Here is a 16,037-nt window from a genome sequence, read left to right as displayed (position 1 = left end):
TGTGTGCTTATATGAAAAACTAGTGATGTCTGTAGTAACACTGGTGTGTGTGTGGGACACACATCCCAATAGTTTCTAGCATGCTGGAAGTCCCACCATCAAGCTTTGGCAGGCAGCAAAGGGGCAGGTGTGGAGCAGGAGGGAGGGCATGGGACTCCTCGCACCTCCCCAGGGACCTGCTTATGTCCAGGAGATGTCCAGAGCCTTGCACACTTACGGAACCACAGAATGGTTTGGGTTGGAAGGGACATTAACAGGCCATCTAGTCCAACTCCTTGCAGGGAGCAGTGACGTTTTCAACCCGATCAAATTGCTCAGAGCCCTGTCCAACCAGACCTGGAACACTTCCAGGGATGGGGCATCAACCAGCTCTCCGGCCAACCTGTTCCGGTGTTTCATCACCCTCATTGTAAAACATTCTTCCTTACACCGAATCCAAACCGACCTTCTTTCAGTTTAAAACCATTCCCCCTTGTCCTGCGGCGAACAGGCCCCGCCGAACGCTCCAGGACCGCGCATCGCGGGGGTTCGCACCCCGCCCGCGGCCGGGCCCGCGCGGCACCGCCCCGGGGGCCGAGCGCGGCTCCCATTGAGGCCGGTGCCGGGCCGGCCCCCGCCGCGGCGGGGCCAATGGGGGCGGCGGACGCGGTCGAGCCTCTCCCCGGCCTCCCCCGCCGCGGCCGAGCGCCCGTCATGTGAGGGGGATATAGTACTACAGGAGCGGGGCCGCGCTCCGCAGCCGCGCACCCGCCTCCCGGGGGAGCTGCGCCCGCCTCCCGCCGCTCCGCGCTCCCGGCCGCTCCTGCCTTTGCGGGCTGCTGCTTTGGCTTTGCTTGGTTTTAATCCTGCCTTTTTATTGCGCGTGTGTGGCTTTTTAAATTATTCTTTAATTTTTTTTTTATTATTATTTCTAGAGGTTTTTTTTTTTGGTTTTTTTTTTTTTTTTTTTTTTTTTTTTTTGTGGCTTGGTTGTGTTGTTTGGGGTTTTTCCTCTCCCCCCGTTTTCGCTGTTGTTGTTGCGTTCTTCTGGTCGTTCGTAGCCTTTGCTGCCCCCCGGCTCGCAGAGGAGTTCAGGTAAGGGCGAGCGGGGGCTGCGCGGGGCCGCGTCCCGCCGGCGGTGCCTCCGCGCCCGCTGCCGCAGCACCGCGCGGGGCCGGGGACTGTGCCCCTGCAGCCGCGCACGGCGGAGGTGGGAGATGGAATTCCATCCCCGGCGGGGCAGCGGCCAGCGCTGGGGGGCTGTTTTCGGGCTGGAGCGGTGCTGTGCCATGGAGTGACAGGCGGCGATGGGGGGGTTTGTTCCCGATCGTTGCGACCACACTGGGGGGGGTGGGGGGGGGGAGAGGGAACTCGGGCCCCCAAAGCCTTCTGAAAAGGGATGGAAGGAAAAGCCAAAAAAAAAAAAAAAAAAAAATTACCCCCCCCCCCCCCAAACAGAACAAACAAAAAAAAAACACGATTAAAAAAAACCCCAAACAAACATGTTTTGCAGCTATGGAAGCCTGGCTGTGCTCGTGCTGGAGTGGGAATTCCGTGTGTGCGTCCCCGGCCCCCTTTTCCCTGCCCAAGCGGCTGGTGCCACGCGTAATTTCGGGGCATCCTTCACTGCCGGGGTGCAGAGGCAGCGGGGTGCGCTCCGGCGGGGCCACTGCCTGTGCCAGCTGCAGGTGAAGTGCTTCCTCTTGTGGAAGCCAAAGTTTGGGGCTGGAGCGGGATAGTTTTCCGGAAAGAAAGCTTTGGGAGTGTTTCTGCAGTTTCCCAGGAGCAGTGGGTTTGGGAAAAACAAACCTGAACACCCTGCTGTGTCCGGGGAGCAGCACAGCCACCTTGCGGAAGAGATGAGAGCAAGTGGGTTTACTCCTGGCTCACGGCTTTTTATTATTTTTATTACTCGCCCCCCCCCCCCCTCCGCATTTCTCTTTTAATTTCTTAGAAACTCTGGGCCTGCTTCATTGCCTGGTTTATGGCTCTGTCTGTGGAGCAGAAGTCAGCCTGAACAGATTTAAAACCTTCTAGGGAACAAGAGAAAACCCTGAAGAGATTAGTCTTAAACTGGAAAAAGCTGTGGCAGTAAACGTAGGAAATGACTGTCAGCGTCTCATATATGCTGTGTGATCAGTTGTGCTGGGCTTGCTGTCCAGAAATGACAGGCTGGGAAATACATCCCCATGTTTCAGCAGTTTCCCAGGACTTTACATTTTAATGTTGCTCTGCATCAAAATATGTCTTCTCTGCTTTGCTTTTTGTCGGTTTTTTTTTTTTTTTTTTTTTTTTTTTTAGCTGGAGATTAGATGGACAGATTTTAAACAGAACAACATGTTTTTGGCAGAAAGGACATCATAACAACCCAGGGAACTCGTAAAAAAAGTTGGAGACGGTCGTGCTGCTGAACAGCTGCTGTATTTCACTCCAGAAGTGCTGTTTGCAGCGGCTCAGGCATTGTGGTCTCTGTATAGGTGCTTACATTTCTAACATGTTTTGAAGGTTCCTAGAGATGAAAGTGCGTTATGGAAACAACATCATTAGTTTTCATAGCCTTCACCGCCCTGACTTTTTTTGGTTTTGTTTTCTAATCTTCTGGTTTTGGCTGTGTCTTCAGGTGAAGTAAGGATGAAAGCCTTTTGGTTGTTAGCCTGGCCTTTAGGAGAAAAATATAGCCAGGGCCCGATCCTGCATTCCAGGCATTCTCCAAAATCTTCTTGGCCGTTCTGCAAGCTTTGAGAGTGCACAGAAAGCAGAACTGGCCCATAATGTGCCTGGATCTATTTGCCTCTAACAGTCCCCACTTAAAAAGCCTCTGGTTACATCGAGTGACATTGTTCCTTGTCAAAAGAGATGGGAAACAAGCGTGCTGGCTGTTTTCTGCTGAGGTAACTGGCCCACAGCAGTTGCTAGGGGTTCACTGTTGGTTTTTTTTCCCCTCTTTTAAGCTCTTATTCAAGTTAAGTTTAGTTCTATTCCCGGGGAAATATATGGATATTTTGATATGTGTCTTCCTAGTTCTTGCAGGCATTTAAAGAAAACTTGAACATTTAAATTTTTAATTTTTTTTTTAAAGAAGTTCACCAACTGCTTTTGGTGCATGCAGAGCACGCCAGCTTTTCTTAGAAAAACACATGTTGCAGGCCAGATTTCCCTCACAGCCCCATTCTTCAGAAGTTTAAGCTGGAATAATACAGACATTGGAGGAAGGATCAGAAACCATCTGAGGGCAAGTCTTCCTTTCTGCCCCATGTTTCTCAAGGCAGTCACCAATTTTTGGTGCAAGATAGAAACAATCAGCTTGGGTGAATACTTACCAGATGCCAATACTAATTTGTCAGAAGCAGATGTTGCTTTCTGTTTCAAAACTGGAATACCTCAGCTCTGGGACTTCTGCTGGGGGAACTTACCATCAACACAGAGATTTAAAAAAAAAAGGAAGCGTGTTAGAAATAGTTCAGCTCTTCTGACTCTTCGCTTTTACTATAAGACATGATTATAGGCTAAGGTCACAAAACAGAGCCACTAACCTCTGTTTGAACTTCCTCGTGTTCAGCACATGTGGGTATTTCATTATCGGTTCAGAGGCATAGCTGACTGACAGGACACACATACCAGGAAAATGTGCAATCTTACTTTTAAGTCTTTCAACCCATCCCTGTTTCCTCCACGTGCATATGAAGGAGGAAGCCATATCTTTAAGAACAAGACCCTTAAGAAATATAGCTTTCCCCCCACTCTTCCTGTGAAATGTTAATAGATGCTGCCAGTGGGACAGAGCTCTTTAAGGGTGTTGTGTAAAATATCTCACTCTGTGTTCACTGCAGCACTGAGCACACAGCCACCTTTTGATTTTTCTCCAGTAAAGACAGGGCAAATTTTGGAGATGAGGCAGCAGAGATGCTCTGCAACAGCAGTAACAACCATCCTCTCGCCTGCACAAAACTGGGAGCTATTGACTATTCATGGCAAAGCGTCCAAAGCGCAGCGGCAGAGCCTGTGGAAAATGACAGTGTGTAACAAGATTGACTGGCATTTCCTTCACGCTGGGTCACATGCCTCCTAATTCACACACACACACAGCCTCATAGGCTGATCGAATGACTTCTATCTCTGCAGTCCACATACCTTCCACAGAAAGAGTTGTTTTATTATGCACATGTACAGCTCTGTTTTCAATCAGTCACCTTGAGCGAATGACTGAGGGCCAGTGTTCGCTCCATCCAGAGGTCTCTGCGTTCGCTCTCTAAGGGGCATAATCTCCATCCGTAAGCAATTTTTTTTCCCCTCGGGGAGGCGAGGAATAAAACAATACGCAGATGTCCCTCCTGCCTCCCCCTCCCCAGGCGCCTTTCTATGAAGTTTGCTTGCCTTAGGTGGGAAAGCGCAGGACAATCGCGGCTGTCAGCAAGCACTGCGGTGGGCTGCGCTGGGAAAGGTGGGGCTTGCTGCTGTGGGGTTGTAGTGGGATTAGGGCTCACGTGAGCCGGGATTTGTGGGATGCTGCCCGCTCGCCGCCCCAGCACGGGCAGGGGGGCACTGGGAGCGCAGGCGCTCGGCGCGGCAGGTCGGGGTGCCGGGGGTCCGTGCAGCCCCGCCGGTGCGGCAGCTGGCACGGGGCTCACCCCAACCTCTGCCCCGGAGAGACAGGAGCGTGGGGTGAAAGCAGCCACCAGCTGGCTGGCAGGACGTGGTAATTAGCTCAGTGCAGTGACAGCCTTATTAAGGACAGTGCAGGTGATGATGACGTTGGCACACTGATTCATTACATCTGGAGGGGAAAATCCGCCTAGTAAATGCTGAAGCACAGTAAATATTTTTGGCTCCTGCCAGATTGATCCTTGCATTATGCTGAACAGCCTATATTTGTAGAACTGAGGAAGTTAAAAATAAGGCTGGTGGAAAGCTACAAGATAGGGAAAGGATTTGCATTTTATGGCCACCAGCAATAAACTTTTTTTATTTGTTTCTTTTTGGTGGTAAAAATTTCAACACTATTTTTTTTTCTTTCCATTCCTTTCTTTTGCTCTGGATTTCACTGCTAGGTGAAAGCTCGTTATTTATTTTCTATTGTCGGTAATATTCTGTAAGGGAGCTGTAAATCTGGAGCACACACAGTTGGGAAATTATTTCTGACAGAATTCTTTTGCAAATATGTGGTGCAATCCTGCAAAACACTTCAGCCCTGACAGTCCTCCAGGGGGGTGGTGCAGACATATCAAAGCTTGTAGCAGGGAGGCTGGATGCTCTGGACTTTCCTGTGGGCTAGAGGGCTTTACGAGCTTCAGTTCATGGAGATAAATGATTAAACCAAATTCTGACTGTTGCTGTTTTGTTTTCCTGCACTCAGGCTCTCACCTGAACTTTAGCTGCCTGTTATATGCTGTTGGGATATCCTTAAGAGATCGTCCAGGAATGGTGGATCACTTGCTGCCTACTGATGAATCCTTTTCATCCACAAGATCTTCTCTTGGATACTTTGGGGACATGACAGCAGGTGTGAGGTCCTACCAAATGCTGCCCTCTCCCCTGTCAGAAGATGACAGTGACTCGTCCAGCTTTTGTTCTTGTTCCAGCCCTGACTCCCAGGTGCTCAGCTCCAGCTATGGAAGCACATCCAGTGCGGAAAGTCAGGACAGTATCTTAGACTATTTATTGTCCCAGGCATCTTTGGGGAACACCACTGCATCATGGTGGGACAAAAGGAGACTTCAGCCAATAGTGAAAGAGGAGTACTTTAGGTTGCCTGAATTTGCCGTGGATATGGAAGACTCAGGACCATTTCAGCCCACGCTTGAGGAAATTGAGGAATTTTTGGAGGAGAACATGGACTTGGAGCTCAAAGAAAGACCTAAAAGTGAGACCAAGGACTTGAGAGCTTGCAGCCAAGTTTCTGTTGCTTCGCTGCAGCAAAAAGACCATATGTTACCCAGTGCTAGTCTAAAAGAGAGTAAAAATGAGCAGTTGAACAGCTCAACGGAAGGTGGCCAAGCTTCAAATGGAGGAATGACCCTAGAGAATGGGATACCGGTTATGCTCCAAATTCAGCCTGTACAGATCAAACAGGAGTCCAACACAAGCCCCAGTTCCCAAGGACCAGCACAGGAGAACATTAAAATTGCACAGCTCCTAGTCAACATCCAAGGACAGACATTTGCCCTTGTGCCTCAGATAGTTCAGTCGTCCAATTTGAACTTGTCCTCTAAATTTGTCCGCATTGCTCCCGTCCCCATCGCCGCCAAGCCAATTGGGCCAGGAGGCATGATCCAGGGGCAGACGGGAATCATCATGGGTCAGAAATTTCAAAAGAACCCTGCAGCCGAACTCATTAAAATGCACAAATGTTCTTTTCCTGGTTGCACCAAGATGTACACGAAAAGCAGCCATTTGAAAGCCCACCTGAGGAGGCACACAGGAGAAAAGCCCTTTGCGTGCACGTGGCCGGGTTGTGGATGGAGGTCAGTATTGGGGTGCAGCTCTGTCCAATCCCCTTTTCCCTTTTTGCTCACTTGACCTAACTTGCTGAGCAAGTATGTTTGCACTCTGATTTATAAACTCTTTCTGTTGCCAGAACTTGTTTGGTTGGTTTGACAATGAAGACCTTTTTTCTTCCTGTTAGGTAACCCATGGGTTTTGATAAATTAAATAGCACAGCATCACCTGCTGGCACCAGCAGTTTTAGTGTCGTAAAAACCATAAAAGTAGTCCATCATAATTTGTATTTCATTCTAGAGGGTCAGATTAAGCTTGTTACTACAGGTAAGACCTGGTGTTTGCATTGGTGTGGTTGCAGCACACCAGCCCCAGCAGAGCCGTGGCTGGCACCAGCTGAGGCTGTGAGTGAACTGGATGGTTTAGGGCAGAACTGCTGTGCACAGCCCTGTGTGGCTCCAGCTGTGTGGGACTAAACGTGGTCAGTGAACGGCTGTGATAAGCAAGTGTGGTTAAAAGCAGTATTCTGTGCGCTTTCATAGAAAATGCACTCCATCCCACTCCTGAAAATGCTAGCAGTGACACTCTGGCATACTCTGGATTTTATTCTCTGTCTTGATTCAGAAAAATGCGTGGGTGCCACTCAAAGTTGCAAAAAAGCTGTCAGATGTAACAACATAACCAGAAGGCTGAGGTGGAGTTAAACATTGCTTGAATGAAAGATTGCAGGTTTTATTGAAAAAATGCTTTGCAGAGGGATTTTATTTTATTTTATTTTATTTTATTTTATTTTATTTTATTTTATTTTATTTTATTTTATTTTATTTTATTTTATTTTATTTTATTTTATTTTATTTTATTTTATTTTTAATACAAGTTGAAAAATTTAGTCTTTTAAAAAACAACAACTTTTATTTTAAGGAAACTTTGACAGGTGCCTTCCTCCCTCTTTCCAGTTAGCTGTATTACTGGTTTGGCTGCTAGCAAGTGCTAATATATAGCACCACAAATGATGATGGGAGAAAACATAATCTTAACTACCTCGTGTTAAATTAAACTGAATTTCTTTCAAATAATATGCTGCAGAGCTTCAGTGAGCAATGCCTAATGAGAAAATGGGTTGTGATCATGGGCAACAGACGAGGTAAAAAGTAACAGGAGAGTGTTCTGTAAAAATGCAAGTATGTGAGACATGCAGCAGTTAGAGATGGCTGGGTTGGTTTGAGGGAAAAGGTCACAATGGAGCTGAACCCTCTGTTCCCCAGCTGGACCAGTCTGAAGTTTGCTTCTCAGAAGGGCTGAGCAGGTTAGTTTATGGGGCTCTACAAATGGGTGGTGATTTGTTTCCTTTTATCCGTGCAGCACCTCTCATGAGCTCAGTTTCTTGCTGCTCAGGGTGCCCTCTCACCAAATTCAGCTGATTTGTCCCAAAAACTGTGGGCTGGTTGCTCCTGACCTGCAGTAGAGGCTCTTGCTGCTTTTTTTGTTTGTTTGCCAGAGTATGTGTGCACAGGCAGCAGATGTGCCTGTGGGTGTCATGTTGGCTTTCCTTGAGCTGGGATGTGAGCACAGCTCTCCTTTTTGTGACACATGCACGTGGCATGTGAGGGTTTGTCTAATCCACGCTGAGATTTGTACCAATGCTCCCAGTGACTTTCGTGGCTCAAGATCAGGAGCCTGAAGTGTTGCCTGTGGGTGACCTTCTCCAGCCCTGTCTTATCACAAAGCTGGTGTTCCCCAAGATACAAAACTAAGGGGAACGTTTAGGAAAAATATTAAGTGATAAAGGATGATTAAATTTACAACAGGTGCCTCCCTTCTCGAAGTGTTACGGCGAATGGTGTGCATCAAAAGCAGGATGCTCGTGGGCCAAGAGAAGTGCAGGTCCCTCAACCTGGAGCACCCTGAACTTTCAACCACCACAACTTTTTAAAGATGAGCCCAACAGTAATGAGAAATTAATCACCTTCATAATGAAGAACATGTGTCTTGTCCACAAACAGCTGCTGCAAGGACTTTTCAAACTCTACTGCTGTTTGTCTTGTTGAATTTCAGAGCCTGGGCTGCAATCCCAATCCCCAAAACCCCCAAACTTTGGAAGGGCTCTGCTATGAGAGGAGAATTTTATAGCCAGCAAGAGAGTCTGTGTTTGGGGAGCTGCCTCCTGTGCTCTCAGCAATCCTTAGCACCAGCCTGAGATTGCTGCACATCCCCTGCATGCTGCTCCCACATCGAAGGCCAGACCCAATTGAGCATTGAATTACTCAGTCTCCTTTCATCAATTAACCATGTTTACCTTTTCCAGAAGTTCAGTGAGAGCTATGACTTAAGCCTCACATGACCTAAGTCCAATGCATCTGGCCACTCTGTTTGCTCTGAGGTCTATATAATTTCAGATGAATTTAAGCAGTAAAACACTGCCGGGCTCTGCTTTCTCCCTCTTTTCCCTGCGTTCTTGTGCTTGTGTATTTATTTTTTCACTGAAGACACTTAAGATCTGATCTCACTGGAGACAGTAATTTCAAAACCAAAACAAAGTGTTGCCTAGCACAAAGTGCCTGAGCTCGGTGGGACGGTTAAAGGTTTCTCAGCTCTCTGTGCAGCCATGCTGTGATGTTTTAAATTCACCAGGGTTGGAGTGTGCACCCAGCAAACCCTTTTGCTAACCTCTAGGAGGGCTGGAGAGCCTTAGCACCTCCCTGATGGAGGCTAAACACTGCTCACTTGTGCCCTTCCAAGGCACCGGGCAAGGGCTGTTTCGGCAGGCTGCAGAGTGGTGCTCATCTGGCAGTGGCCAGTGACCCGTTGTGTTCCCTGGACGGGTCAGGGCACTGATCCGTGTTGTGTCACCATCTACCTTTGGCACCACAGCCTCTGGTTAGCACTGCTCAGGCCAAAGAGCTGAGCTGCAGCGTGGGCTGGGCCCAGGAGCTGTGTGATGGCACAGAGCAGGAGAAGCTCCTGCTTCCCCTCCCTGGCACAGTATTGTGCAAAGCTGCAGTTCCTGCAAGGCTGTGGGATGAGGCAATTGGCTTTAAATGCCCCACTGCATCTTCTGGCTGGAGGCTCCACAGGTGACAGCATGGGACATAAGCTCTGCCTGGTTTGGCAGGGAGGGTTTAAAGGCTTCTAACATGTGTGGCCAGGAGTGTGCTTGGGCCTGAGTGACTGTGAGCAGTACCACGCATGGGGCAGGGCCGGCATCTTGCACTGGTTTTTCTTGCTGATGCTGTGGAAGGGATGGCAGGTGCACAGGAGCTGTGCTGGTTTATTGTAGCAAAGCTCTGTGGATGGGCAGCAGGAATCAATCTAGAGCCTTCCCTCCAATCTGGAGGAGAGGTACAGCCTGAGTTGGCCTCAATGGCTGGTGGGCATGGCAGGGACCAGGAGTACCAGGCTGAAGCTATTGACCTTTCTTGTCCCATGAGCCACATAGGGATGTCCCCATATGGCTGGGAGACACAGGACACGTCCTACACATCAGGGAGCTCTAGGATTTTTCTTCAAGGGAGATATCATTACAGTCCCTTGGGGTCCTGCCAGATAGAAGGATGAGGAAGGCTCTTTTAGTTGCTGTGGGATTGCCCACATCCCTTCACTTTTCTTTTGAAGGAGGAGTCCTTCTGGAAATGGCAGTGGCAAAATAGTGAGGTATTCCTTTGGGCTTCCCTTTTTTTTTTTTTTTTCTTTAATTTTACATTACACAGGGGTTTATTTTCACTTTTTTTGGGTTGATCTCAGTGCCAGAATGTGCTGCAGATATTTCACTGCAGAGTCAGGCCGCCAGATCCTCCCAGCTTCCTTGTCCTAACCTTTGTGTTGTTTTTTTGTAAACACACAGACAGCTTGAGGTTTATTTCTGTGGGCTCTGTAAGCTGATCTTTCCGTCACTGCTGGGGAACAGTATTGCAACATTCCTGCCTCTTCAGCTAAGGACATCGTTATGAGGCAGAGTGTATTTTTATCGGATGAACTCATCCCAGCTCATTCCTGACGTGCGCCTCTTTCTCCCCCACCATCCGTGCAATTCCCCTCGAAATGCACTTGTGAAGCTCTTGTGCAGCATTAGCCAAGTGCTACTGTGCTTCTGTTGCAGATGGTGACCTCAGTGGCCAAGGACATAGGACAAGGCAACCCAGCCACATCTGCTTTTACTCCTTTGAAGTCTGTATATAAGAGGACAGCTCTTTGCAAAAGTGCTTTTCCCTCTCTGCTCCCTCTTTTCCCTGGATGTAGCACAGGTCTGTTCCTTGTCCAGCACTCAGTCCTGTTGAGCCAGTCTGCACAGGCAACATCCTGCACTCTGCAGGCCCACTCACCCATAGCCCTACAAGAGCTTCCCTGCAGGGATCTGGCACTGGGACCAGCTCATTGTTAAGGACTTGGGAGAAATCCCTGACCCTGCTGCTCCCAGGTCCACACTGTGTTTTTGGGAAGCTATGGCTGAAAGGAGCAGGGGTGTTAGAGGAAGCAGACATGCAAGTAGAAGGCGTGAAGAGAAACCTGTGTCATAGCCTTTATGAGGAAGACTCATCCCAGAAAAGGACCAGGTTGACAGCCCCATAACAACTGCCTGTTCTTCGTGGAGAATTTGACTCTTTTACCACGAGGATACCAGGGCAGGGAAAGGAAGAAAAGCAAGTGAATAGGTGAAAGAATCTCCCCTAGAAATGCCTCTGGGAGAGATGTGTCCACACTGTATCTTACCCACGGTGAGTGCCTGCATCTGCTTCCCACTGGCTGAGTGCTCTCTGGGGAGCATGATCGGACTGAAGAGCTGCAGCAACTGAGGAAACCATTACCAGCTTTCCCAGTGCCTATGCCCTGGTCCTCAACTGTTGGCAGGAGATCAGAGCTAATTAAAACCTTTATGTGGAAACTTACTTTTCTTGCATGAGGGACTTATTCATAGGAGCCCAGCAGTCCTGTTTTCTCCCTTTCATAAAAATAGCGTATTCACTCTGTTGGTGATGTGATATTTTGCTCCAGAAGGGCACATTTTTCTACATGTTCTTTCCCCAATTTGTTCAGCTAGTGCCCATGACTTCATTTATTTATTGTAAATAAACAGCTGATACCATTTCTTGCAAGCTCTCTTTCTGTGCTGCTCTTTGTTACTGCTCTGGCAACAAAACACTTAATTGCCCTTTGTCAGGCAGCAAATTTTTTGTACCCATTTGGACAGGGCTGTTTTAGTGTGACATTGTTAATTAACCCTCTGTCTCCCAGTCATGTCCAAAGTGGTAATAGAGCCAGCCCTGCTCTTAAGACCAAAGGATTAGCTCATTTGAGTTCAATAATGCCTCTGGGATTCATGGTGGCTATTTGGGGATTTTTCTGTGTAGATGGAAGCTGGAAAATATCTAAAATTTAAAAGACTATGGAGTGCAGTTTTGGTAATTAAGGCTTATTCTTGATTTCAATTTACCCATGCTACCTATGCAAATAAGTATGCTAATGGCCGTTGGGGCCCACCTGAATTTCAGCTGTTGAGATGCTGAGCATCTCTGGTACTATTAACGACTCTTCATGCAGCCTGCAGGAGCACACACAGAAGTAAATTTTTATCTGGATCTAATAAGTCATTTTTCATCTGGATCTAATAAGTCATGGTGTTTCTAGGTAGCTGTGGCTACCTAGTTGGAGTCCCACTCAAACTGGGTGCAGTTAGGGCGTGTCTGTTGTGCTCATGTCCGTGGGAGCTTGAAACAGACCTCACCTGCAGGACAGTGGTTGTTGTCTCTGCTCGAGGATTGGATTGTCTGTGCTTGGGTTTGCAGGAGAGAGATGGTGGGAGTGGCTTTGGAGGAGACTGGCAGAGGGATCAGAGCAGCGCTGTTTTTGTCAAGCTGCACCCATGTTGTGGGGTCTAGGGTGAGGCTGTACAAACGTTGCCTCCGTGCATTGCCCTGAGTCCAGGGCTGACACAGGATGAGGCTGGCAATTGGGTGTTTCCACCAATGCTGCTGGCAGCAGGCTGGGACCAGCCCAGCCCTGCTGTGTGTTCCTTTCAGTTCCTGGAGTCTCCCAGTGGCCTGAGGGGACTTTTTTTAACCTGCTGTGAGAGACTTAGTGTTATAAAACCCCATTTATCTGAAAAGGCTTCTCCTCTCTTGCAGGTTCTCCAGGTCAGATGAGCTGTCCCGGCACAGGCGCTCCCACTCGGGGGTGAAACCCTACCAGTGTCCTGTCTGCGAGAAGAAGTTTGCTCGAAGTGACCACTTGTCCAAACATGTCAAGGTGCACCGGTTCCCACGAAGCAACCGCTCCGTCCGCTCCGTGAACTGATGGGTCCCACTCTCCCCTTCCCACCCAGCCATCCTACAACAGCCAATGACAGCACTTTGCTCACTATTTCTAGTGATAATTTATTTGTCTCCACAGAACAGTCAATGCTGTTACTTGATATCACCATGTTTGAGTGCCCCATGTCCTTTAAAGATGATTTGAGAATGAAGTTCTTTTTGGGTCAGGAGAGCGGGGCGCCTCTTCCTTTTTTTTTTTTCTTTTAAGGATATTATTTTCATTTCCTTCTATCTGTCTCTCCTTTGCTGCTGCTTCTTTTGGAAATTACAGTGTTTTATTTTTAGCTGTTTTCTGCTGCACAGGAAAATGTAAAAGTTGCTTGCTGCTAGTTAATTATAGCCCTGGCATTCCTGAGGGCTTTGCTCATGTACAGGCCATTCATTGTGAGTTTTTATTAAGCTGCTCTATTTGTCCAGTTTGGAAACAGCAAATTCCTTTTGAAATGAGAACAATTCCTTTGTTTTTGGGTCGTCTGAGCCAAGGATTTGTAGGGGCTGGCCATAGGAGGAGGAACAGTGGGAGTCGGGGATGGGGCAGACAAGGCTTGGAGAGCACTGGAATGTGCCTCCATGCATCTCTGATTTTCCCGGCTCACATTTACCTTTCCCTTGGCTAGGGCTATATATAAATATTTATGTATATATATTCATACATACATACATATATATATATTTAAGCAAAGGCACGTCCCAAGCAAGCCCAGAGGCTCAGGCTGGATGGAATGGCTTGGAGTGGAGCCTTTGGAACTGTGTGCGTGCTTCTGTCCTGTGCTGCCAAGGGGTGAAAGGATGCCCAGGTGTCAAAGGATGCTGCTTTCCTTTGAGGCTGGTTTGCAGCATCCACTGTCTTTAGCAGAAGAGCTGTTGTCTGCACACAAAGCAGCACGAAGATGTCTGTGAGAGCCTCTGAGCTCTGTTCCTGTCTCTGCTCCTGCCTTCTCGTGTGATCTGGAGGGAGAAAGGAGAGCCCCAGCCACGGGGGTGCCTGGTGAGCACTGGGCATCACCACATCCACTGTGAGTGAAGGCCTGGCTGGCTGGAGCTAAGTCTCTCTTTGCCTGCTGGCTGGCAGGGTCTGTAGGCTGTGCCTGTGCCCAGGGAGGGTGGGAGGCACCGTGGCCTGGTGGGGCAGCGCTGGGAGATCGGGGTCTAGGGGTGACCCTCAGTGCTAATCCTCTCCCTGCCAACAGCCATGTCAGAGCTCCATGCAGCTGGGGTGGGCGAATGGGTGAGAACAGTAGCCAAAAGAAACAAATTTGTGTGATAGCTGGCTAAGAAGGGAATTTAAGCAAATAATCAGATGGTAGCAGGCAAGTGATTTTATTTGTGTTTCTTCTTGTTTTGTTTTTCCTTTTGAACTCTGGCAATTGTAAGAAGCTTTAGAAGAAAATAGAATTCAGTAATTAGGAATGATTTTATAATGAATGTTGCATTTCCTTTCCATTCGCAGATGGCATCTGTTTGTCTTTTCTGTCGGCAAAATGGGAAGTAGGAAAGTGTGATCCTAGTGCTAGGCAGAGCAGGAACCCGCGCTGTGCCAGAACAGCAGGTCTAGCTAAAGTGAATGCATTCCTTTTGTCCTCTAGAAATTAATATAAATGAACTATCATCTATTGACTGGTTTATATCACATCCTATGAATGTATGTAAATAAAACTGTACATAGATGCATATCTATATAAAATATCTTTTAATAACGTATCAAATTTGTGTAAATTGGAAACAAAAATACCTATAAAGCCAGTGTACATAAGTTACAATTCTGTATATTTTCTTTTGTTCTTCATAAAAATATATTTACTTTGACAATAAAATGAAAATGGAAATTTTAAATCCCTCCTTGAAATTATTATTCATTAATTTCATTTATAGCCAGCTCTGTAATCAGGACAATCACACTTGAAATTTCGATTCACCTGGATGTAAATTTTCAGGTGCTGTGTAACAGGGAGAGGATGGAACAGTTCTGAAGTTATCTTCAGTTTTTCTCATCTCAGAAAGTGCTCGGAAGGCATGAGATGTCTCAGCTCTCTCTTCGCTGGAGCCCTCACACCTCGCTTGGCAGCCACGCTGGGACACAAACGCCTTCCGTGGCTCCTGACTGCTGTGGAACAGGTCTGCAGATGCAGTAAAACTGTGGTTAATAAAGCAGAGCAAGCAGGTTTTGAGGGAATTCCAGCTTTAGCGATTAGAGTGGAGGAGGAAGGGCTTCAAAGTCTGCTTCAGACTGTGACAGTGACTCACCGTGTGATCCAAGACAAAGGACTCAACTGCCGTGTTCTGCAGTTCCCTTTCTTGTAAAATGGGGATAATAACGCATCACAGTGGTACTGTGGGCCTTAATTTGCGTTTGTGTGACCCTTGGTTGGAAGGAGCAAGCAGTAAGACCAGTAGTCACAGGATTAAATTGTTACAGAAAGGCCCAGCACGACGGAGGTCTTGGTGCCAGGGCACCTCAGTTGGCTCTTCTGTAAATCCCACGCCTGAAAGAATGATGTGAAGGAGCTGTGGTAGGAAGCATGGCCTCAGGCCTGAGGAGAAGACACCCTGCAACATCCATTGCTTCCATTTGTAACAATAGGGGCATGAACACCATGCTCTTGTGATCTGCAAGCCGGGACATCTCTTGCACTGTGCTTTCGGTTCTTTGTCCTCCACTGGAAGAAGAAACCAGCAACATGACTGGTGTTAAAGTCACTTCTGAGTCTCCATGGGAGCAATGGTGCAGTGGGTCCAGATCTTCTCCCGGCAGGAATCATTCTGACACTAACAGGCACTGAGGGATTAAAGTCTCTCCCTGAAGAACAGCCACCAAAAAGCGCCAGCTGATGAGCCTGGGCTCTCCAGACCCCTGATTATTTTTCCCAGAGAATCCCTTTGAGTTTGGCCAGAGGACCGAGGGATGAGGCAGACTAAGTTCTGTGCACTCCAGGTTGTTATTACCTCCTGAGGTGTAGCCTGAAGATCAGAGGGCTCAGGACAGTGGTTTTAAGCTTTAATTAGCAAGCCTGCACCAAGAGGATCTGCAATTCCCTTCTGTTCTCACCCTATCCACTTCATCCGTTAAACCAGCTGCTTTATTTTAACCAGCATCTCAGTCTCTTCCCCATCTCACCTGGAGTTCTGATATTGCTGTAAAGTTGGGCAATTCACCCTGCAAGACCTTTGGGGCAGAATTTGCTATTTTTCTGCAAGAGGTAATACTTGAAGCTGAAGTGGAGTAATGTAAAATCCCTGCTGTTGGAGCACAGCAGGGCAGAAAGATCTAAGTTATGTTTTAGCCTGGAATATTTTCCATGAAATGCATATTCTCTCTCC

At 47.8% G+C, this 16,037-nt stretch overlaps 1 protein-coding gene across 4 annotated transcripts; it reads left to right on the top strand.

Annotated features, from left to right (window-relative positions):
• Positions 1-684: 684 nt before the first annotated feature.
• On the top strand, positions 685-14,552 carry KLF15 (KLF transcription factor 15). Of its 4 annotated transcripts, none has more exons than XM_069027609.1 (3): positions 685-1,074; positions 5,333-6,440; positions 12,534-14,552. In XM_069027609.1, exons 2-3 carry the CDS (start codon positions 5,398-5,400, stop codon positions 12,700-12,702), a joined length of 1,212 nt encoding a protein of 403 aa, XP_068883710.1. In that variant the 5' UTR covers positions 685-1,074; positions 5,333-5,397; the 3' UTR covers positions 12,703-14,552. The 4 variants fall into 4 exon arrangements, with proteins under 4 accessions (XP_068883710.1, XP_068883712.1, XP_068883709.1 ...); XM_069027611.1 differs by lacking the exon at positions 685-1,074 and adding an exon at positions 1,476-1,667; XM_069027608.1 differs by lacking the exon at positions 685-1,074 and adding an exon at positions 1,714-1,848.
• Positions 14,553-16,037: the final 1,485 nt, after the last annotated feature.

The sequence above is a fragment of the Aphelocoma coerulescens genome, chromosome 12, assembly GCF_041296385.1.
Source record: "Aphelocoma coerulescens isolate FSJ_1873_10779 chromosome 12, UR_Acoe_1.0, whole genome shotgun sequence".
NCBI classification, from domain to species: domain Eukaryota; kingdom Metazoa; phylum Chordata; class Aves; order Passeriformes; family Corvidae; genus Aphelocoma; species Aphelocoma coerulescens.
This window is presented reverse-complemented; position numbering and strand designations above follow the sequence as displayed.